The sequence below is a fragment of the Melospiza georgiana genome, chromosome Z (assembly GCF_028018845.1).
Source record: "Melospiza georgiana isolate bMelGeo1 chromosome Z, bMelGeo1.pri, whole genome shotgun sequence".
NCBI classification, from domain to species: domain Eukaryota; kingdom Metazoa; phylum Chordata; class Aves; order Passeriformes; family Passerellidae; genus Melospiza; species Melospiza georgiana.
In genome coordinates, this window is record NC_080465.1 from 64,811,550 (window position 1) to 64,836,934 (window position 25,385).

Here is a 25,385-nt window from a genome sequence, read left to right on the forward strand (position 1 = left end):
GGGCGGCTGCCCGCGGCGTTCCCTGGGCAGGGAGAGCGCGCCGCTGGGGCCGAGGCCACACCTGGGCTTGGCTCGGTCCAGATATCACCACGTCAGAAAATTCTTGGATACACTCAGGTTCAGAAACTGCAAGTTAGCAAACACCTGGTTCTTACTGGATTCCATCACACTGAAACATGCCCCTCTTCTACAAATAGGCACAGTTATCTTTGAAATGTCCTAACATCACTGCTTCTTAAGGAGTTTATACTCAGCGTTCTAGGCTTTCCTCGCTGTTGTTCTCAAAATCCAAGTTGCATATGTCGGGTTTACAAGGCGAGTGCCTACAAAATAAACAGTCCTGTTGCATGCTTGGGTGCAAACATCCAAGTACATTCTTTGTATACACTAGTTTATTCTACATGAATTGAAAGGTTAGAAATGAACATTTACAGGTACAGAAGGCTTCCTTTTGTGCATGAGAGTTACAAAAACGCAGCTGTGTTTACACTCCAGGCGTTTCATATCAACCAAATCAAAGTAAGATCTGATTATTATTGTGTTTTAAAAAGGGTTCCCACTTACTACATCATTGAATCAAAAGTTTAAAGTAGATCTCAATGTTCCCACTCATTGCAAGCCTGAATAAGACAGCTGTGTGGTCAATTAAGATAAATAATTTACATGAGAAAAGCTGGAAAATGTCACTAGGGTAGCACAAAACATGATGTGTGAGGATGCAGTTGCTTAGTAAAACTGAGTATCAACTTCTCTCGTGGAGCACTTAAGCAGGCAGGCAATACTACTTCCAGCTGGAGGCACTAAAATTTGGGAGGAAGATTGCATGTCAAAATTGAAGTACTACGGAACTAAAGTTTAGGAATCAACATTTTTTTGCATCAGCTTTCTTTTTAGTCTAACATGTTTTATGCTCAAGATGTTTGTGTTCCTATCTGGGCCCTTATAGTGCCAAAATTAGCAACAGCTAATTAGTGTCAGCTGCAGGATGCGCCTTTCCCCATTTTTTCTTTTGTCAGGCTGGCTGGTCAGCTCAGAGCCTGCCTTTTTGTACTTTGCATATGTAAGCCCCATCTTGAATTAAGGAAAGAATGCAGTAAGCCTCTGTTGTTTCTTATGTGTCAGTGAAAGTGTCTATGTACAGCTATGAAATATACAACTATGAATAATGCAGATTAGAAATACAGATGAGAATGAGAGAAAATAGACGCTATAAGTAATTGAAAGCTGGAAAATACTTTATTAGGTATATGGATGAAAAAAGACTAGACTGTGTGTCTAGGTAAAGACGGGTAAATGGAGTTAAGGTATTAACTTTTGGAAAACAGGAATCAGGAACAATTTGGACAGACGAGGTGGGCTTGCCCATAGTGAGCTTTTTTCATAGATCTAGAAAAGCAGGAAAATATTTCATACAAAACAGGAAGTGCAGAAAGAAGATAAGAATGGGGCATAATCTTCTGGTTATTACTGCGTGACAATTGCAAGCAATTAAAAAAATTATTTTGTGTGAGATGTTGAAAGATATTTTCTTCGCTGAATATGCTCTGAAAACAAGAGACACCAGTAAGCAGAATTTTCTCATAGAGTTACACAATAGGCATAATGTTTTGGTTGCATTAAATTTATGAGCTCATCTTTAAAAAGAAAGCGCAAAAAGCCAAATCAAAATTCCACTGCAGCTGGTCCAAAGGACCAACTTACAAATTATCCGGAAAAATAATCTATTTAAAATATTCAAGATAAGAAGTAGTGAAACTGTATAAAAATGAAATTTGCAAACCAGGAGCATTCTGACAACAGTAAATTGCATTACTAGAGCTGCAGGAAACTGGGGGAAAAGAGGGGTTTTGAAGGGCTTGTTTCCACTGACTATAATTTTGTGTTTGTGGAAAAATGGCATTGAAAGGTTCATAAAGTTGATCAGTGGAGACAAGATGGTAGACCCAGGAAGGCTCTGAATTGTAAATACTAGCTAACATCCCTTCTCCCAGTTTTTGTTATTTAGTGCATTCCTGGTGACAGGAGGAATTTAACTTACTGGTTTTTTGATGCCTGTGTGATTTGGAGAATATCCAGTTGAGTCTTGAAATACCTCTTGAGTAATTTTCATTGCCGTAGCAAACCTGCAACGTCTTGCTGAATGACTGGACAAGTGAATCAGAAATAGATGGCTGAAGGGGCTGTTAAAAGAGGCCTTGAGATGACCTGCTGGTGAGCAATTGAGAACTCTCGCTCACAGTTTCTGATAAACTTTTATTGCTCTCAGACTTCTGTAGTCTTCGTGTCTTACTATGAAAACTCAAAACTTTAGCTTCTGTATTCATTGAATAGAAGAATTTTCCATTAAATTTAGGGAACACAGCACAACAGAGAAAGAATCCTCTTTATGTTTTTCCAGGCTACATGTTCTGTTTCCTGTTTCCTACAAATTGCTCTGACATACTTCTTGTTTATCTTGTATTTCCTGTATTACCAATGAGAGATACGTCTTCTGTGTTTCACTGGACTTCAAAATTATACAAACATGTAATATCAGGACTTAAATGCATAGAGTTGACTTCTTTCCCCCTTTTCCAATGTAGGTTTTCTGACTTACCCTTGAAGTGCAATTAGTAGTTTCTCTAGCATGAAGAAGTGTTGCATAGTTCTTTTTGCACACGTCTTGTAAGACAGTGGTCTGGACCCGCGAACCCTCTGGGACTGTGATAAGATAGCCTAACATAAAGCAGCTAGGGAGTTGTTCTAAGTTCCACACTGTATGGAGCAATTTGGGCTATAGTGCATCCCCAGCACCTCTTTGCTGGCTTGCTTTCTATTTTGCAGTGGCTACACAAAGCAGACCTTACCTTAGGGCAAAGTATCTGTCACTGACATTTAGGAACATTTCTTTCACTGTTGGCAGCTGTCAAGGGTTAAGCATATCGTCTGTGTAGCATTTTGTACAATTGGTTTAAATATTGTGGCTATTTGCTGTCATCAGGTGCCAGGAGTTTCTTGTTCAGGCAGTGGATTTTCCTTTAAGGTTGAGGAGCACAGGAAAGACAAACGGTTGGTACCCCAAAGGTGATGGAAGAATGGAAGAGATAAAGATATCTGCGGTTGCAACGAGAGAAATGCTGCAATAGTAAACTTCAGATCCTGTTCTTCCTTTCTTCTTTCTTAATTCTAGGCATGAGCTGAGGGTGGGTGAGCACTTTCCCACATCACATCTTTTTTCTCCTGATAGTATTTGTTCAGGAATTTTACCTTTCTGATCTCTTCCAGAAGTGAGTAGCCTATTCCCTGCTCTTTGCGAGTGACTGTCCACCCAATCCCTACAGTTTTCTTCATACAAGGAATAGACACTATTAGCCAAAAAGCACATAAGCGTTTTCAGCTTGAGGAATCACAGTAAGATAAACAGATCTGGCTTTCTAAATAATGTAAATGCTGATATCACTTGCCAGTAAGTGTTTTGTGGTGGGTTTGTTTGTTTGTTTGTTTTAACTGGGAGTATTATTTGAAGCCAGCAGATCACACAAAAGTTTAGTAAATAATATTTCAAACCTGTTCATTTCAACAGTTCATTTCAAACCTGACATTCTTTTGATGTTACAGAGAAGATGTTGTGTAACAAGGTCAATTGATAGAAAGAATGGGAGGAATGGCTGTTTTTCATTTTACAAATCTATTCCTGATGGAAGGCAGAAGTAAATTTTGCAAACTAAGTATTTCAAATTGCAAGACAAGGAAGCAGTCAAGGAAAAAAGGAACTTAATTTGAGATAAAAAGCCTAAACTATGGTGGTTGTCTTCAGCAAAGGAAGGAGCTTGCTGCCAGAAGTCTCCCACCACTTTACAAGGATGTCTCCAAAAAGCAAGATGATAGCCTTTGTGTAAAGTTCAAGTACCCCATAATATAGATAGATAATAGAAGAATCATACCTCTTAAGAGCCTGTGTGCTCACAGTATTGCAACAGAGTATGCCTTACTAAAATTTAATACTTGTAATAATTTTAGTGAAGTCCTGAGTACTAAGGATACAAGTATCAGGACAATGTACTCTAAGTTGTATGCATATGCAGATATTTTTACATATCAGCAAATGCAGATAGAAGGAAAAAAGAGCCTTAAGGGGTGGTACAGCATAATCATCGGGAGACAAATATTTGGAAAATATAAGTTCTGAAAAACATTTTTTGCAAATGCTCATAATGCCACAGAACTGGTACACCTGAATATATTGTAGTCTACAAAGGGTATACCATGGCTATTTCTTCATATTTAGTGGTAGTTTTCTCATCTCTGCAGTTAAAAATGGGAGGAAGGAGGGAGAGCACATTGTAGTTCTAGTAAATGTGAGCTTTTCATTAGGAGCTGGGTGAAGAAAAGGAATGCTTTCTGATCATGCAGGCAATCTAGCAGCATTTGTGTGTTGTTATAAAATGAGGGAAGATGATAATCTTGTGTAACAGTATAGTGGTCAAACTACAAATTGTGTGATGATTTTTTTATTTAAAGCCCTTAGGCAAGCACAAACTAAATTATATTTTTAAGAATAACAAGTAGTAGCAAGCTCAATTTACAAATGACAATATTTGTGCAAACTGTTTCTCTCAATCAAAGTGCAGGAGTGGAGCAGACTGAGTTCAATGGAAGAACTGGAAGAAATCTGTAAAACGTATTGATGTAAATCCATGGTGCAAGATACCTCTGCTATGACAGCTGTCATGTCATGGTATGACAACCTCTGACTGACAATGGCTAAAGCTGTAGAAGTGAAGGGCGAGAGGGAAATCACTGCAGATCGGTTTGTCCACTGTAGTGCCTTTAAGGAAAACCAGCTATGCCCACATGTTTCCTGGCAGATATGTAACCTGGTTTTGAAGGTCTTCAGTAATGAAGTTCCATGGTGTCAATGAAGCTAGTGGTTTTAGTGGTCTCTTATACTCTTTGCCCTGGTGAAGTCAAAACTGTATTAGTCTTTCTGCAATTCAAAGCTGGTGTTTCTTGTTTCTCTATGAATGTAAAGAGTAGCAACATCAGAAAAGTTGTAACATTTCCCTCTTCCAGACTTTTATGTTTTCGATCCAAGTTCAGTCCTTTCCTTTGTTTTATGTCAGTGAGGCCTTTCACTGACCAGTCATGCCGTTTGACTCTAGTCTTTCTAAGATGATCCTCATACTGAGCGAGGAGCTGCCAGAGCATTACAGCTGAGTGCAGCATAAGGATTCCTTCAGCGGTCCTCAGGAAAGCACTCCTATTTATGTAACCTGTTATAGCATTTGTCTATCCTGTAGCCACATGACATTCTTGACAGAGTTCAGCCTGTGATCTGCTATGGTTCACAGGTTGATTCTGCCAAATTCCGAGCCCATTGTTCTCCAGTCTGACTTTATTCAGTAGGTTGCTGCTTATTAGGTGTAGTACTTTGCTTATGCCTTTGCTAAATGTTGTCCTGCATTTCCAGACCATGTGTTATGGTGCCAGTTTGTTTTGAATTCTGTTCCTGCCCCTCAACATACGAGCATATAATCTCTGAGTCTTTATGTATTTTAGTAGGTGTCTTATCTGTGCCAGTATTCAGGTCACTAGTTGAAATATTGACCAAAACAATTTCAAGAGGAATTCTAGCTGGTAATTGTTTGCTGCCCTGCTGCAATAAATAGATAAATCTTATGAAGTTCTGTGCCCTACTTCAGGAATTTGGTACTATTACTCAAGTAGTACTTGAAGATAGATACAGTTTTTATTTTGCCAAGTATCTACTCAAAATAAACATAAATAATATAATAAATATAAAAATCTGAAGAATATTGGATTGGACAGAATCATGAGGGATATGTACCTTAAGGTGTTCATAAGTGGATTTTTAACCCCAGTTGTAAAAATGATTTCTTTTTCCTCCAACTTACAGACTAAATTTAGTCACAGCCAGTGTTATATATCTGCTCTTGTGCTTCATCTGTCTCTCTGTGACATTTTCAGGGTCAGCCTTTATTTTGCTTCTGTAGCTTCTGGTTTCCTATTAGGAGAGAGAAGATAGACCTCCCACTCCTACAGTCATCATAGTTACTGTGTTTTGATTGACATGTGTTTGCCTTGACCAGAAATTTTGTCTTTCTTGTATACAACCTCCCCACTCCTTTGTACTCTTTTGCCATAAATAATGCTAGTTGTTCAGGTAAGACATTTCCAGTGTCCTATTTTCTTGTTTTACAGCTGTGTTCTGTGGTCTGTGATTGACCAGTACACCTTTTTCTTCTCCTCCAAATAATCAATTGTAAAATCAGCAAATGGGGAAATACATGTCAACCATATCATGTGGTACTCTTTGTCACCTGCCAAACGCAGGAAAATATATGATCAAACAGAATCCCACTTGCCAATGATACATACCTTAAGACAGTAAGTGTTTATTTGGCAACATACTGGGCTCAATTTGATTGGTATTTCCAGAATGAAAAACTGTTTGGAATGAAACATTGGCAAGTCCAGCAGAGTATGAGAACTACAGAATGAAGTCCTGCCAGAACAGCTTGTTGTGGACATTCCTGTGTATTACAAGATGTTGCACAATGGAGGTGAGATTATGAAAAGCATGTTAATCAGGCAAGAGGGAATATACAGTTCTAAACAAATAAAGAAAGAAAAAATTGTATGCACAGACTCTTCCAAAGAGAAGAAACCTGATCCCAAGGGGGATGGCATGCTTTTTATTAAGGGATAGCCATCAGGCCCATCTTTGCTCAAGTTACTTTTTTTTTTTTTTTTTTAGGATATTTCTGTGCCAGAGGGAACAGGCATCACTTAGGTTTGTGTTCTGGGGTCAGATTGGAGTTAAGAGATGCTGCAAGTCACAGCTAAAACGTGTGCTATATATCTTATTCAAACTAGAGCAAAACCAGTGGGTTTTGTGTAAGAGTGCTTAGAAGGCAGTGTAGTGTTACGGAATAATGCTGTGTCTCTGAAAGTCAATTAGAATTAGGTAATGTTGTCCTTTTGGAAATATATAGTTTAATCAGTGGTAGCATGTAGTGATACTGAAATCAGCTTGAAAATAAACTTTCTACCACAATTTGAAGTGTTGGAATGCAGGCATTCTTTATTACAGTGCTGGACACCTTCAGAGGATTTTTCCTCCGTTTCAGTGTGTGTTGTGAAACTTGACAACAAGCTCTTTATTCCATCATGATCATACATATTCATTAGAATGTAATTCCTAGCTAATACATATGCTTCACTTCTCCTAGAACCAATTTACAGGCCTCCACCCCTTACTAGAAGTCGTTTGATGGTCCTCGAGTGTTTAATAAAGGGGTCTCTGATGGTTGTATTCACTGAGTGTCCCCAGTATTGTAAACCTTGCTTGGAACTTCTCTGAGGGCATGTGCAGTTGTTTCTTGTAACTTTGCCACAAAACCTAGTAGGTTCCTTATTATACTTTTATCCACTGTTTCAAGCTATGTTTAGCACCCTGTATGCCTACTTTTACATTCTTTTATCTAATTTGCTAGTTAGTCTTCACGCTATATTTTGCAATTTCAAGGGAACTGAAAATTTCCATTTTCTGTGTTTGTCTGTCAGTAGTTTCCCCTCTGGATAAACCTAGAGAATATTCCCTTTTCTTTGTGGAACAAACACATGTCTTAAAAACAGACAGGAAAGAAAATGCATGCTGTGTTGCACCTTTAAAGCCAGTAGTATGACGTCTAGGGCATAGAGAAGTAGATCCTATAACATTTTTGTTCGCCTGAGCACCCTTATTGAAATAGGCCCAAGAGGATGGAAGGCCGATAGAAGATCTGTCTAGATGCCACTACCATAGGCATGGGCAGTGGTTTTAAGTTACTGTCCTGTGCAAGGAAGAAGAAAACAAGCATCCAGTTGCTTCTCCCTAACACTGCCTTCAGCTGTTTGCAGATGGGGAGTCCAGCCTAAACTGGATATTGTTTCTGCATGCTTGGAAATCCGCAATGTTTGCTTTGTCCAGATTCTTGTTCAGTCTTTGAAATAAAATGAAACTTCTAGCATAGGCAATATTCTGTGGCAAGGATTTTTAAGGTTTGCTACTCTTGTAACAAACTCTTTGCTAACACTACTACTCTTTCTTAACACTGCTCTTTTGCTTGTTACTTACTAGCTTTGTTAGATGGCTACTGAAAGAGGTGGTGAAAGATGATTTTTGTCCACTCTTACACCATACTTGGTTTTTTAGACTTTGAATATTGTCCCCTAAATTATGTTGAATCTAGGCTGAGGGGTCTTAGTTTACTTTTGTTATTTGTCATAAAACTTCTGTTGTACCATATCTTTGTCCTTTTCTTCTTTTCCTACTTGGAAACTTTTTCAGATCTCCCTGTTTGAATAGAGGGAACTAGAGCTGCACAGTATTTATTGTGAGAAAACCTTGCATTATTCTCATAATGCCATGTACTCTGCTTTATCCTTCATGATAACTAATGTCTAGTATGTCATTTACTGTGGGGACTTCTGCTGAGCTGAGTTCCTGTGGATTAGTCCGCCATAACCTTGAAGTTGTCACTCTTTAATGGTACGGTACTGGGCAGCTCTGAACAGTGCTTTTTAGTGTGACATTTGGTTTGTACATAAGTTAATCTCCTTTTGTCTATACTGGATTTCATTTGATATTGTTGTCACTCAGTTTTGCAGGGTCCTTCTGCAGTTCATGCACAGTCAGCTGTTGCAGTTTTTACATCTGTCATGGCTGATTTCTATACCTCATTGCTCACTCTTTTTCCCATGCATATATTTTGTAATGAAATAGTGTAGCTTCCAGAAGAGATTCTGCAATGGAACACAACAGAACTCCATCTGGAACCTCCACTCATTGCAAGGAGCTAATTGCTATTTAATAAAAAAGTAACAAATTTCTCCTGAGCTTTGCTTTCAGGTTTTTTTCTTTTGTTTTGATTGCTTACTTCTGCGAAGACCTTTTGCAATGGGTTCTTAAATTCTCAAAAAATTGTCAAAAGCCTTTTGGAAGTTCAACTAGAGTGTAACTATTTACTCATCTCTATCTATATGCTTGGCCTCTTCTAAGAACAGCAATAAATTTGTAAGGCAGAATTTTCTTCTGTTTAACTGTTTCCAAAGCAGTGACTTTCTACCCAAGTGTCCCTTAATTATCTTATTTCTTAGTTTCTATTCATTTTTCTAGTAGTGACTTGTAGCCTCATCTCACATCTCCTTTTAAAAGTTGACATCACATTTGTTACGCAGCTGTTCTGAAAAGTGAAAACTGTTTTTAAAATGAGATTTTCAATAACTTTAATTTACTGAGTGTTTTTATTCAGTTATTCCACCCATAATCTTTCAACATTGTGAACTGCAGAATGTCAACCATTGTATCTTGAGTAACTGAGCTGAGCTGAACGGAGGCAAACAAATCAATCAAACAATAAACTTTGAAAAAAATGGGATGCTTTTGTGGATATGCTGCGCTCCAGTGAGCCAAGCATAAATGAGCAGCTTTAAGCTGGGGAAGTGCCCCTACCCCTCTTGAAAATTAGTAGACCCCTTCTCTGCAGGATTGGGCTGCAGCATAAGCTGTTTTCTCATGAGCAACTAAGCCCCACCTTGCACAACTGGCAGTTTTACCAATGGGGTGTAGAGTGAAACTAATGCAGATACACACAGAGTAGGTGTATGTAAAAGCAGACTAACTTCTTCTGTTTTTAAAGTATTATACTCCATGAAGTATTGATGAAGTAGCAGTTTAATAAAGTCTCAGTAGTCTCTTAGTAAGAACATTGAAAATGTTTTTGCATGTACCCAAGTTAAATCAGTAAGGTTGACAGACTAGATGTATCCTGTCACCACCACACAACACGAGCTCCAGCCCTAGCTAGCATGACAGTATTAATTGTGATATTCTGTACAGTTTTCTTCCTTGCTCCTTTGTAAACAAAATAATTTGCTTTCCATGAATTGAAAGTGCAATATCAATGGTATTTTAGCCGTACCTAACTGAAATAAAAGTTAACTCCTGGAGGATACATGTATGACAATATCTGGAATTGCTTGGACACTTCTGACATGTGCCCATCACCACATCCTGTCATTACTCCTTTCTGCCTGTCTGATCAGGCTGAATGTTTTCTTCAGCTTGGAGTAGTTTAGATTTCCATTGTCAGTGAACAACTCACCCCTACCCACAGTCAGTTTTAGATCAGTGCATGATGAGGATTGCCAACTGACAAATCACAAAACCATCATCTGGAATTAACAGAGTTGCGGAGCTTTGTTTTCTACTACAGTTAACTATTCCCTGACCCAAAAGGGCCCTGGACTCTGTTGGCATCAATAAATGGTTCTACCATTGCAACAGACTGCTCTTTTGGAAGCTTTCTTGTATATAAATGTCATTTCAATTGTGTGAAATTTGAGCAATTTCCATTTCTTGCCTGGAAAACAGAAATATTAATCTGACAAACATTACTGCACAGTGAGCAGTTCTAGTGGTGGTTGAAATTTGTATAGTTATTCTGATGTTTCTTGTCTTGTAGGACTCTGACACAATGTTTCAAAATAGAAATGAAAATCCATTTATAAAGAAAAATACATTGTTTTATCCAACGCATTGTTGTCATTTTAGCTATCTTTTTCCTATTTCAGTATTTTGGTATCAATATCAATGTACTAAATAAATGTAGAGTAGAAACTTTTATCCTTTCTCCAAGAAAAAACACTTTCAGGCATTCTCTCAACCCTGAGATTGTAAGATTCGGCTTTCCAAATGCGAAGATCACCAAAGAATGTTCTTTATATGTGTGTAATAGATAGGATCTGAGAGCTGTAACTTGTTTATCATTAGTTTTAGTAAATTTAGATGTTTTGTAATGAATCAAGTGTCAGATCTCTTTGGCTTGTCTCTGTAGTGTGAAGTAATTTGGAAGCTTAAGTTAGTTCTTAGCTTAATGAGATTAACTACACTTAATCAAAAATATGGGCCTTGCTGGGGGTCTAGGTTAAAAAAGGATTACGTGTAGTTACCATTAAATACAATAAAAGATTCCAGGGAATCCAGTGAAAGCTTAATTGAATCTTCTAGGATTTTGAAAAATGGTACAGCAGGAGAGACATGTATATCTAAATTAATATAATTTTTTGTGTCACTTTTTTGTCTATTTATTATTGTGACTGCAAATAGCAGCTTTACATGGAATATTGCAAGTCTGTGCTAGACATATGCTATGCTAGAAAAGAGTTCTTTGGTATGCTGTAATACTTTGCAAATCCTTACTAAATGTTACTTATGATTATGTAGCTGTTTTATTTCTTACTATACTTGAATGGTACATGGCGCAAATATTTTTTGGTCTTATTTACTCACTTACTTGCTTTTTGTTTTGGTGTATCTTTAGATGCTGTCAGAGAGAATTTTCTTTTTGCTTACTATTAAACTGTTACATGAACAGGTGATTTTCTAGTTGTCTTATCAAAGTCAATGGGCTTACAAATGGAGACATAAATAAAGAATACTGACAAATCTAACTTTTACACAAAAAAGGTATAAACTTTTTAAAGTATAAGCAATAACCAAGTAAAATAGATGAATATGTCAGTAACCTGACGTTCTGGACCAGTTGCATGCTTCTCTGTATTTGGTTAAACATGTTGTACAGAGTGGAAGATACCAGATTCTGCTGGAGTACAAAGCTGAGGAAGTGTGATCTAGGTTAACTGTATAAGAGAGTTGGATTTACTGCCTACACACCCCACATAGATGAACTTAACTCAGTCTTAGATATTCCCATGAGCCACTTCTTTATAACTCTTTGGTAAATTATATCGGTAATAGAAGAGGAAATTGCTTAAATCAAGTCTCATGAGAAAGTCAGTTCAATGAAAACATTGTACTTCCTATGACCAGTAAGAGCTGAATTCAGGTTTGTAAGACAAAGTACAGCATGAAAAGGTTTATTGCTGGCAATATAAATGTTCGCTGTAAACAGTATGACTAGTGTAAGTCACCACATTAGTCATTTTGAACGGTATAAATTCCCTTGCTATTAATGTGCTTAGGAGTTTTATATTGATGTTTAATTAAATGGATGCAGATATAACAGTATTTCTACTGTTGTAGAAGAACTGCCTGGTTCTTAAATCTTTTACTCATGCAAGTAACTCCATTAGGTTAGACTGCTCTTGATTTATACCTCTGAAATTCATTAGTTTCAACAGTTATTTCTGACTTGCAGTTTTGTAAGTGAGAAGGTACTTGATCCCATGGGACTGGGTAGATGTTTACAAGTTTCAGGACAGGGATGATGCCTATGAAATATTTCAGAATCAAGATTTAAAAGGAAATGAATATGCACTTTGTTTGTTGTGACAATTTTCTTGCAGTAGTTAAAAAAATAAAACCTGTTAGCTAACCTTTATGCTTTTCACATGAGTGAAGTAGCCTGGTCAGAACTTCGTCAAGCCTCGTTCTTATGCTTTATTATAATTACATGTATGACAGCACAGGTGAAGAAACAAACACATAGCTAGTAATGTATGGTATATGGCAGTTCTGTTTGTTACTTCAACAAACATTCATGTCACTGCACCAGTATGCATCCTCATTTTACATTTGTTTTGTGATGCAATATAAAATAGGATTGGAAGTCAATGAAATAGAGGCAAAGCTCACTTCAGTTAATGCAGTATATAATTTAGACATTTTAAATTACAGATTATTGAGTTAGGAAAGGGAAAAAAACGATTTCAGAAGGCAGTGGCAGTTTAGTTGACTCTTCAAAATTAAAGGTTAAAGGTATGTTTCCTTTTTGATGGCTTCATCAAAATGATGACTGTGGTACTGAAACAAACATGACCATATTGCCTAACGGCTTCTTTGCAGATAAAAAATATGTTTGTTATGACTTGAACTTTCAAATTCATGATGACTGCATTGAAGTTGCTTTAAGTACTGCAGAGGTTATTTTTGTTTGTTCAGCATAATAAAAATATGCTTTGTTTCACTCCTTTTTACTTGCAGAAACAAGGTGGAGACTCACTGGGATTCACAAAAAGGGGCATAAACTACCAATTTATATTATGTTGGTTTTTGTGTTGAAAAGAAATTATAGAAAAGATGAATGAGAATGAAGGAAATAATTTATTTCCTTTTGAGCATTTTGATGAAAAATGTAATGTTGCCTGGAACTGCAAGCCCATGGTCACAGGTTTGCTGTGCAACATTGCATTACTTTATTTGGCGGGGATGTGAGCTTCCCAGTTCCTGCAGTGCTCATGAGGCAAAGCTTGCAGTTGCAGTTATTAATGCCTGTAATTACTGCACTTGAATTTTAACATTTCACATGACAAATGTGGGAATGGCTTTCTTCACCATCTCCCCCCAGAGGGATGTTTTAGGCTGATATATCTGTTGGAGTCTACAATTCATAAAAACCCCTCTACCACTGTCTGTCCAATAATAAAGGACCTGTGTTCATTAATTTTTAGCTATTTTTTGAACATCATTCTAGTAGTCACAACCTGTTTATCATTCCTAGAGAAGAGGTGGCTGAAACCCCTACCAACCTTCAAAGAAATTTTTCAAGTACTGTAGCGACATTTTTTTCAATGTAATGCTTGAACAATCAACACAGTGCCCAATTTATCTTCAGCTTCTCTCTTTTTATCCATTCTTAACATCTCTGACGGCATATCTGTATGCCCTCATCTATAGGGAAGTGTTCAAAGGGTGCCAATACACAGCACAGCTCAGATATTGTCCTCCCATGAAGACTGATGCATGTTTTTCTCAGAGCTGAAGCTACAACAGAGATGGGTCAAGCTCAAGGTCTACTTGTGTCATAACTTTTGCAAAGAATATATATTTACTGGGGGCTCCTGTTACCTGCAGCATGAAAGGCTTTGCTTCTCATCCACGTAGGACTCAAACATCATTTTCACAGTGTCTTTATTCAGGCAGCTTTTCTTTGGCTTTATTTACCTGATGGGGGTCTTTGGGATTTCTGTTTTTGTGATGTGGCTTCAATAATGCTTTTTTACTTGCACTTTTAGAAGTAGCACCATTTTTAATTAAATGTGATCAAAGCATAATTTATTTTTAAAAAATCAGTTAACCTTTCCCACTTTTCAGAACTCAGTAAGGCAGAGTTCATAATTTCAATAACAACAGGATTTACACAAACATATAATCTGAAAAAAGTTGCTACAGTCCTGTTAGAAAGGATTCTTCCTCCTGCATAGTAGTGTACATTCAATTAATAAATTTTAGTGTGATCTAGCATGGATTAGAATTAAGGCTATGATAACAGTTTGAACTTATTCTTTTTAATACCTAAATTAATCTTACCTGCTGATTTGTACTAAAACTTGTTTGTGTTAGAAACTTTCTGGGTTTTTTAAATGATATAAAACACTTTATATTGCTATTTGGTTGTTAGGTTTTTTCTCTTTATTTTTCAGAGTAATTCCAAGTACTAAATAAAGTTGCCAAGAGAGCACTAAAGTACTGTAATTTCAAAAAGCAGAGTTTCATTTGACAATATTTGTTTTAAAATACAACTATACAAAGTAACCTTTATGCAGAAAGTGTGATGTAGGAAGCTTTTTCCAATTCACCTCAACTTTTAAAAGTTATGGATCAGTTAGGAGTCTCAGAGGAAACATAATTCGGTTTATGTTGCTAAATCTATTTTATAATATATTTTTAGTACAGCATTTCTCTATATAGAAAAGTAGAACTTTGATTTTTAAAAATAGTTTAGAATAAATCTAACTAGGAATTTGGAACTCCACATTTAAATGTAGCTTTTAGTTTACATTAAATTATATTTTAGAATTGAGACTATAAATGTGCTAAAAGATTGTGTTCTGTAATGCAGTAGAAAGCCTGAAAAAGTAAAATTATGAGAAAAACTATTTTTATAGATGTAATGTCAAATCAAATAAATCAGCTATCTTGGTTTGAGACAATGGGCACTCTGAAATGAGTAACATACCCCTTGATTCCAACCAATCCCTTTCCACCAGTAAGGAAAGAGATATGAGTAGATAGAAGTGAAAAAATATGTCCCAAACCTGTTTAGTAACCGAATGCCAACAGGCAAGGGAAATAAAAGTAAGTAACTTTTTGACAGCAAACTGATAAATCTCACAACCCCCAGGGAAAAAAGAGAGGCCCCAGTGCTGGAAATGCCCTTTCACAAGAGGTGTCCAGCTGGAGGACAAGGGGGAGGTGATGTCACACCTCCATAGGCGCCCTCCGGACAGCCACATCTTCCCCTCTGGAGCGGGAAGCCAACGGCTTGAGCTGCCTTGACCAGCAGGCGCCTGTGGCACTTGGCCAAAGGCAGCTCAAAGCCGCCAAATGCAGCCTCTCCAAGATGCGCAACAGCCCCCCAAAATTAAAAGAGAATCCAAAAGGAAAAGACAAAACCTTTGCCTGAGCTAAGACCAAACAGCCCACGAAGCATATATCATGCGGCAAAGAGCCAAAAGCTGCTTCTGAGAGAGGATTTAAAAAATGCCTAAGACAATGTTTCCAGGCACATGCACAACATACCTGCTTTGTGGAATCTTACAGTAACAATTTTTGGGCATAGATGGATATGGAATACAATAACATAACTGTAAAAAATCCTAACTTAGATACTGAATTAGAATGATATAAAAAATTATAACCGACCTCAGAATATCAATGTGTTTTAATCCTACTAACAAATATGAAAATTAAAAGGCTGGAGTTTATTTTTCAATTGAAAGAATTAATGTGTTACTTTTTTCTTAAAACAAAATAAAGCAGCATGTAAGCAACAGCAGTGACAATATCTTGAAGAACATAAGGCTGAGCTACTTTATTTTAATGGCTGTTACTAATTTTCGGCATTAGCTATTTGAAAAGCCAAACTAGCTCCAGGCAAGTGCCCAGACAACATTTCTCCATTCAATTAACTGAAACATAAATGAAAAATACAACAGAAGGCTAAAATGGTGTACTTTAATTCAGTAAGATGATATGCTTTCCTCTCCATTTGAACTTGAATGAAACAAACTCATTCATTTGAATGAGAAGAAATGCCCGTAGTTAAATGGTAAAGTGTTGTGTTCCCACCATGTTGAAGAGAGGCAATACGATTTACTTCTATGGTATTGTGATGTTTCTGCCAAAATAGCCATGTGGTTTTTTTTAACTTCACTCTTTTGCAGTTTTCTTTATTTTTCATATGCAGGTGGTTCAAAAGGGAATCTTAATTTTTCTACTTGAACCATCCTGTCCTCCAGACTGAAGATTCAATAAACTGGGCTAGAACTCCTGCTTACAGTATAGTCTTTTTTCCATCTAAGAGACTCAAAAAATTCTTCAGGAAGAAGGGGTGTATGTAAGACCAAGCCCAACTTGGGCTTGTTCAGTTTCACTATTCAGAAGCAGCAACACTTTGCAGACATCATGTCCATTTAAAACAAACCTGAAGAAAAGGGAATATGGGAGAAGCAGATATGAATCTTGAGAACAAGGTTCCTGCCTCTATTATACAGAGATATCTCCACAATATGAGCAGTTGAATTTCTGTTAGTTAACCAATAAAAAAACCCTTTAAATTTCATATTATGCTTGGGAGAGACAGAGCCCTCATCTGAGTCTGCAGCTCAGATGTCTGAGCAGCTCTGCTGCTCTCCTTACGGTGATCGGTCCTTCAGCCTCAGTCTGCTGGAGATCTGTCGGGGCTGACCCAACAGTGGGGTTTTGGAGAAAACAGCTGGAGACTGAGAAAGTGTGGTCACTACTGTAGTACCTTACAGTGAAAAAACGCTATCCTAGTCCCCCCAAAACCTCCACTACACAGTTCTATTTCTTGCAGTATAAGTTGAGTTTAGGTTACAGGTCTGGAATGAACATGGACCTTTACGAGGTATAGGTGCTTTAATTTGGGTGGATCAGTGAACAGCTAACAGCTTCTGCAGAGCTTTTTTTGCCCCTAAATGGTGAACCAGAATACTGGTTTTAAGATGCTTAAGACTTGCTTGTCTGGAGTGATTCAAGAAGGAAAGGGAGTGGCAGTTTTCTGCAGTATCATTGAACACCGTTACACAATAATGACGATGAGCCAACAGGGGTCAAAATTAGGGGCTATGAACTCTCCTTGTGAGATTTCAGATTTACATTTGAAGTTCATTTTTTGCCTGGTTTTGTTAGATCTCTTAAGATCCCTGCGGGCTCACTATTCAAGCTTGTCTTGGTGCCTCTTAATGGTATCACATTTGTCTGCAGTGTCAGCTGCACCACTCAGCTTGGTGTCTTCCAGGCCATTCTGTCATTCTGTTATTCTTGGTGTGCTGGTTTTACAAACAGGGAACTCAACTCCAAATATGCCACTTGCGCCCACCCCTTCTGATAAGGGAGGGACAATAAGGAGAGATTTTGTGATGAAAATAACAATTTACTAAAATCACAATAACCACAGCAGTATCAATAGTAAAAAGTATTCAAAAAGAAGGTGGCTTACCCACAAAAGGGCATTCACCACCAGGAACAAAGAAAAACACTTCCCAAAGATACCACTAGGTGTGGTCTCCAAACAAAGCCAATATGGTGAGGAGAGTTTCCACAGCATAGTGTTCTCTCCCACCCTTCCACCCAGCCCAAAAAGAATGAAAAGCAGGGACAAAACAAAACTGGGAGGCTAGTTCATCTGGAAAACGGAATTGTGCAGCTGCTGGCCAAGCTCAGTCCTCTGCACTTGCTTGAACTGCCGCCTCCCACTCTGCTGCCTGGAGCTGCCCACCTCAATACTGCAGCTCCCATTGTAGAGCTACAGAGGAAAAATGGGAGAAGGGAAAAAAACAGGTGGGCAGCAGAAGAGACCAAGTCCTCCATGGTTTAAGAGCATAGTCCACTCTGCTTTTGTGACCAAGGCAAGAGTGGTAAATTCCCAGTTTCTGGCCCTGGCTTTTTCCTGCCAAAGCTCTGCCCCCCAAGCATGATGTGAGTAGTATCAAATGAACAATGCTAAAAACTCCACCCCCTTTTCTCTTTAACTGGAACACTATGAAAATGTTTTAAATGTTGTCACATTATACAGAGTACACCAAAAATTATGTTTTGGAGACAAATGAAAATGCTTCAATCCAAAAAGAGTGTAAAAGTTTGAAATAGCGTTGAAATTATTTTGTTAAAATGAGATGATAAGGGTAAACTTCATAAAAATTCTTCATCTCTCTGTTTTTGATATTTTCTTCTGCCAAGGACTTTAAAACTTAGGAAATTTTTTGCAGTTCTAAAAAATGGGAAGTGTCATATCTTCATCTCCATGTGAAATACAATCCTGTGCCTATTTATAATGATTTATATTCTCTCTACAGGGGTAGCTGATGTGTGCTTCTTTGGCTCTTTTCCTATCTTACTGAGTTCAGAATTATATCTGTACCTATCTCTCTTCCTTTCCAAATCCATTTAGGAGCAAATTCATTAAAGTTCAGGAGAAACAGGAAATCTTACAGTATGTCTTCCAGTTCACCAAATCAGTAGCATTTTGTTTACTACTCAGCCCTCTGGGAGAAGAGCACTTTGCACCTAGATGTTCAGAAGATTTGCTTCTTAAAAAAAAAAAAAATTGTTTACTGGGTAAGAAGCATCTCTTAGGTTTTTGCCCAGTAGCTGGAATGACTTCCCTACTCTTGTTCAGCTACATAGAAGTTTCAGTCAGTTTAGTTTCAGAGCTTAGTCACATAGATCAGTTTGGTGACCATATCATGTGAATAAACATAGTATAGTATGTTTAGTTGTACTATAAACATAGTACAACTAAAGTGTATGTATAGATCTGTTGAAAATGTTTATCTACAAAGACTACTTCTAAAGATATTAGGACTCCTCTATACCCACTATCCATTTTTTTTCCTTTGGTCAGGCAATATTTCCTTATTTCTTTTTTAAAGAAATTGTGCCCTCTGTGTAAAAAAAAAAGGAGAGTATAAGGATTTCTCAAGGATATATGAGTGAAACTGTCAGCAGTCTGTAGCAGTAGTAAAGTAGTTAGCTCTGGTGTTTCTGTCTTCAGACTGCTTTTCTGTGAGAGTGCCTCTAGGACCTGGGAGTTAAAAGTATAAAAAACAATTTAACCAGAACATACACAATGAGAAGTTTTATTGTGCTGTAGTTACATGGTTTAACTTCCTAGTGGTCCAAAGAATTGGAAGGTCTAAGTAAATTCCAGTTAAGGTAAGAGAAGGCAAAAAAGCTTTTAGTAATGCTGGTGTTACTTTGCTGTGAAAGCCACTGGCATTTAGTGGATATGAATTTAATTACACTTAAAAGATTTGGACTTGTTTTAATTCCTTGTCAGTTATGAACTAAAGCTGTAGACCTCACAATTCTAAATGATCACTATTATTATCGGAAAACCAATGGTGTAGAACCTCCAGGAGTACAGTTAAGTAAATTTAGGTAATCTCCTAAATTTGCTGGTTTGGATGCCCTCAGAGTGGTGAGCTAGAGTTAATCTTCAGTTAGTAACTAAATAAATAAACACCTTAAACTAGTGCAAGACAAAACACTGAGGGCTGGATGATATTGAGACCTTTGTAGCACAAAACAGGATGGATGCTTATTTTTGTTGCAATATGGCCTTTCTGTTTAAACAGTTCTGTGAAGTTGTAAAATCCAGTTGCCTGTCTGAGCTGAGTCTTTTCAGTAATGTGTGCCTTCATAGACACACAGACAAAGTAGTGGGTTTCTAATGCACTCTGAAGGCAGCAAAGTCTATAAAAGTTCAGTTACCTTTATAGGTTACTGGTGGGGTGAGTACAGGTCTCTGAAGACTTTTGAAGCAAGACTAGCATCACTTCAATCTCAGCTAGCACTAGCACTTCAGTCTTGGTTGAGACTAATGATAAGTCCAGGAAACATCCAGAAAGTAACTGATTACATCCCTCTGTCTCAGGGAAGCATGCCATCTCTTGCACTTGCACTAAGCTTGGCAGCAAATTTCAGTGGTTGTTATAAATAATAGAAATGTAGAAAGAGTTCAACAGTAACATGATGCTAGTGGACTGTGCTACAAGCTTTTAAAATCAGAATAAACTTTAGTTGCTGTAGTCAAAAGTAATGCAGTAGAACAGAGTAGAAGAGAATAGAATAGGATAGAATAGAATTGGAAGGGATCTACAGTGCTCATCTAGTTGACAAATTCAGGGCTGACCAACAGTTCCAGCACGTTATTAAGGGCATTTTCCAAATGCCTCATAAATACTGAGAGGCTTGGGGCATTCACAGCCTCCCCAAAAAGCCTGTTTGACTCTCCTCTTGGTAAAGAAAGTTCAGTGTGAACCTCCTTTGATGCCATTCTGAACCATTCTGACACATCCCTGAATCCTAGTGGGAAGAGATCAGCAGCTTCATCTCCTTGTCCCCTTCTCAGGAAGTTGTATAGAGCAATGGAGTTACACCTCAGCCTACCATTCTCCAGGCTCAGCCCTACTTCACAAGCTATGCCTTCCAGGCTATTCCCCAGCTTTGTTGGCCTCCTCTGGACGCATTCAAGGACCTTTACGTCCTTCTTAAATTGTGGGGTCCAGACCTGCGGAGAGTACTCTAAATGACGCTTACCAATGCTGAGTATGATGAGATAACCACCTCCTTTGTCTGGCTGGTTATGCAGTATTTGAGGTACTCCAGGTACTGCAGTTTGGCCTCGTGGTTGCCCACGTACATGGCTGACTCACACTTAGCTTCTTATCAGCCAGCACCCATAGGTTGCTGTCTGCAGGGCTGTGCTGCAGCCACTTCACTCCTATTTTACACTTGTCCTGGTGTTACTTAATCCCCAGCGCAGAATCCAGCATTTCAGCTTTAAATTTCATCCCATTAATCATAGCTCTGACCTATCCAGATGCATCTGCAAGGCCTTTAGTCTCTCAAGAGGATCAACAGCAGCTCCCAGTTTGGTATCATCAGCAAACATGATAATGGAGCATTTAAATCCTGTATCCAGATTGTTGTTAAATATATTGAATAGAGCTGGTCCTAGGACTGAGCCCTGAGGAGCAGGACTGTTGACTGGCCACCAGCCAGATGTAACCTGGTTCTCTACAACTGAGCTCACTTGTGTTGTGGAGGTGTGCCAGTTCAACTGGAATTGCCTTTCAGAGAAAAGGCAGCATGAAAATTGCTCTACTACTGATATACTCATTAGTCTTAGACAAACCAATTCCTATTTAATTTATGATAAACTAAATTGATTTAATGGAATGTTTTGGTATTTTTGTTACACTAGACATAAGTTACTCTTCCAAAATAAAGATATTGATGGACCACCCACACTGACTGGTGTTAATATCCTAGATCCAGTTTTTTTCTGTGAAGTGAATTAATTTAAATTGTTGCTTTTTTCTATCAATATCAGTCTTTTCTTTGTAGTCTACTTTCAAATTTTCCCAAGATTTTTGTTTTCTAATATTCTAAATATTCTTGGAATTTGTGAGTGACTTACTTCCAGTTCTCTTCAAGTCGTTACTCAAGTTTCCTGCATGTGTATTCTTATAGATGCAAATTAAGAAATCTGAGGGTTTTTTTAAGGTGAATGTTTTCAAGTGTTGCTCCATCCTCTTTGGTGATATCATTTAGCTCTATTTGGAAAGCCAAGCCTGTTTCATCAAGTCACTGAGTTTTAACTTGAAATTACAGTAGTCTCAATTGTCCCTTTTTTGCTCACCATTGAAGAACTTGAAACTAAATTAGGAAATATCTTACAAGATTTGCAGTGTGCTAGTAGGTAAAATTCCAAATGAGCTGGAGGGGCATTCTCCCAAAGACAAGGAGATTGAATATTTGTAGGTGAGTGAAACTGAAGTTTCATGTTAAAAATGAAAAATGAAAGCAGACATATTGATGACTGTGGAAAGGAAGATTTAGTTTTTCAAATTGTGAACGCCATGTCACTTCAGTATTGGTATTTCTATTGCGTACTGAAGGGATGAGTAAGAAGCATTTTTATTGCACCATTTGAAAATTGCATATTATCCTATGAAGTTACTATTACCATCTTTCTTTCTTGTACTTTTTGCTCTCATTCGATAGAACAGGAAAACTATTACTGTTGTGTAGTCCAATGCTGTGAATGTCCTTTTTATAGTTTAATTATGTAAGTAACCAAGTCTAGTGTGTTTTACAGTACATTTCGTTAAGCAAACTAAATGGAATGCCATTTAATGATTTTTATACTTGCTGTTTGAGGACAAGTTTGGATATAGATTGATATAGAATTACCTGAAGTACTGCATATAAATTAAACATTAAAAAGGTAGATATAGCCAGACTAAGCAGCTCAGTTATAATCTTTGGTTGTGCAGTTACTGCCTCAAGGATACTTCATCTACTTCATATCATATGTCCTTCTTTTGAAAGATGATCAGTGGGTTCAAGTAACATTTCAGCTCAGAGGAAATTGCATAATTTATAGACTTTCCAAAATGAAAAACAGGAAACCAGTTTCATTAAATTAAGTCTTCCACTCCTTTTTTTTCTTTTCTGCTCTTACAGATTGGAACATTGAAGGACTACTACCACTTCTACCATAGTAAAACAATTAAAAGGTCAGTTCTCTCAAGTAGAGGTACCCACAGCTTCATTTCAATGGAACCAAAGGTAAGAAAATCCATGCATGTGTCTAAGGAAAAAGCCTTTGCATTTTTTATATGAAATACTGTACCAGAGGACATTCACCTGAATGGCATATAGCATTACAAGAATTACCCTATCTGTTTTCTAAGGTTCTACTTCTCATTAAAACAAAGTGAAGAAGATACCATGCTATTAAGTATATGCTATTCTTGGAACAGAAAGTGCACGATTGTTCCTAGATGAGTACTTGAATTTTGATAATGCACTAATTACTGTGCTTCTCTGCAAAACCACACACGTAAGATCTATGTCTGCAGATTTCTTCTGTGAAGCAACCAGCTTTAAAAATAAAAATGGGCAATGTGGGATGGTACACTGTTCAGAGGAAAGTTTCTCTTGCTTTTTTTCTTGTCTTCTTCTGGACTTGGTCTACAAGGGATTAAAAGGAGTACTCTTTTCTGTGGCCCTTTTGGTAGTTTAACTGATCTTAATTTTAAGATCTGCATGAAAAATGGTGCCTTTTTTTGTAGCATACACTATAATAGGTAGCTGTCAACGCAATTTAATTACTGGTTTATAGTTAAATATAATATCTTCATGTATCCTACCCACAACACACTTTTGTTTGAATTCTTTAGTTTCAGTGATTAGTAGCTTATTCACTGACTGCAGAATTGTATTGCCTCTGGTTTTCTTTTAGAAAAAAAGTTTGTTGAGGATCCCATTAGCTTTTTTATGCTGTTCATGCAATGAAGTCTTGCCAACAAACCCCCAGGCCCCTGGTGTGGTAATAACAGAGTCAAGCTTTTTTAAATTATTGGATGATGAATGTTCTCTGTGAAGGGTTTGTCAGGTTTTACTCAACAAATCATTTATGAGAAGTAAAAGTTACTGGTGAAAGAGTTTGAGCACTGTACAAATTGAGCATCATAGAGGAATACTTCTGCCATCTGGAAAACTGTGTTTAGGTCTGAAGTTCCTCTTGAGGATGGGACAATACTAGGAATGTGCACAAAAAAACTGTGCTCAATGCTCTGTTGATAGGCCTGAACTGCTTAACCCTTTGAGAGCACCAGCAGCTCTGCTGAGCAGTGTATACTGAGGGTGAGCATAAACCCTCAGTATACTGTATACCCTTTTATACTACCCTGAGGGTAAGTATAGGTAAAAATGCAAAAGGAAGAGTAAGTGTTCACATCTGCATCAGTCCATGCTCTTTCCATATGTACAAAGGTGGAGCAATTAACACACCAATGCAGGAGTTGCATGCATGTACCACTGTAAACTGTGATGTTACACCCAGCTTCCAGATACTCCATCTGCACCTCTGGCAGGCAGTCCAGACTACTTTGGCTAGAATAGTGAGAGACTCTGAGGCAGAACACAGCAGAAAATCAAAATGATCATTTGTTTATTATGCTGTTTAGGTCTTGTCTCCAATCTGTGCTGCTTTTGGTATAGACTTTCTAAATTTCGGAACCATTACGTATCACTTCAATATTGAGAAGTTCTAGTGAGGGTTGTACAAGGTACCCAACCCTGTTTATGATTCTGTACCCAAAGAGAAGCTGATGTTCTAATAACTATATCTGGCAAGAAGTGTTTGTGTGATTCACTTTGTGACTGCTTCACTGAACCTAGGTTTGGGAACTCTTATGTGGCTGCGGACATGTCAGTAAATGGACTTGTATTTGTAGCATAAAGGCAACTTTGTCCTCAGTGTGTATAACATTTAATGATTATTAAAGCAGACTGGCAAGTTAATTATTCTATATAAGCTAGTTCTTTTAAAACAAAAGGTGTAATAATATATATAAGGCACATTGCATTGCTGTGAGAATTTGCAAGTACTGCACACTACTGTATTTATGAGTGGAATGGTATCTAATGCAAATATTTGCTGCAGATTAGTCAGCGTGGCTATTTGGGAACAAAGAAACACTGAGGTTTGTTTACTTTCCAAATAATTTAATGGTAATTAACTTAATGCTGAAAAAGCTCTCCCTTTTACATGCACGTGGAATTAGCCTGTTCTGTGTTGCATCAAACACGGATCATTAATTTGTTCCTTTACAAAATTTTTAAGGATGGAATTCTGATTGAGTATCCATTTGTTATGTAAATAGCCTGCATATAATGGAAGAAATGATGAATTTTGGTATTTCTGAATTATTTTAATGGATAGTGTTTGATGTCATTGTGTGAATGCACAATGAAAGATGTAGAACTAATAGAAAATCTTGTTTTTGTGGATTTAAATTAATGAATTGTTTTGAAAATCTTTTGTTTGATTTTCTTCTTCTGGAAAAGCCTCTTGACACTGTTATAAACAATATGAATAAATGCAACAGGGAACATAATAACTGGGGTGTGGCACATAGTGCTGTGGCCTAGTTAACAAGATGGGGGTTGATCAAAGGTTGGACTTGATGATCTTTGAGGTGTTTATCAGCCTTTTTTGATTCTGTGATAAACTGAAGACATGTGGGTTGCACATTTTGACACTTTCCCCAGCGTTAGCCTGTATTAACCTCATATCATCTGTATTTAGATGAAAAGGTAAAGGATATGCAATATAACACAGTTTTGTCAATTGTCATCCACATCCTTACCTCGCAGTGCTACGTGTTGTCATTTAGCGAAGAAAAAGATTAAACAATTTTAGGAAAAGATGAACGAGAAAGGCTGTAATTCCCTTAACATAGATTGTAATGGAGAAAATTTGAAACGTGGCTTTTTTCTCATCATCTTTCTCAGCCAGTGAATAGTTATGCGGTGTTCTGCGTGTCCTAATGGGAAAACA

At 37.5% G+C, this 25,385-nt stretch overlaps 1 protein-coding gene across 2 annotated transcripts in view; it reads left to right on the top strand.

Annotated features, from left to right (window-relative positions):
- The window catches only part of PCSK5 (proprotein convertase subtilisin/kexin type 5), a 229,575-nt gene that overhangs the window by 1,227 nt on the left and 202,963 nt on the right, over window positions 1–25,385 (top strand). For both annotated transcript variants that reach the window (XM_058043218.1, XM_058043217.1), the window contains exon 2: window positions 22,502–22,606. In XM_058043218.1, coding sequence (XP_057899201.1) covers window positions 22,502–22,606 — 105 coding nt within the window. The remainder of the gene's footprint in view (window positions 1–22,501; window positions 22,607–25,385) is intronic.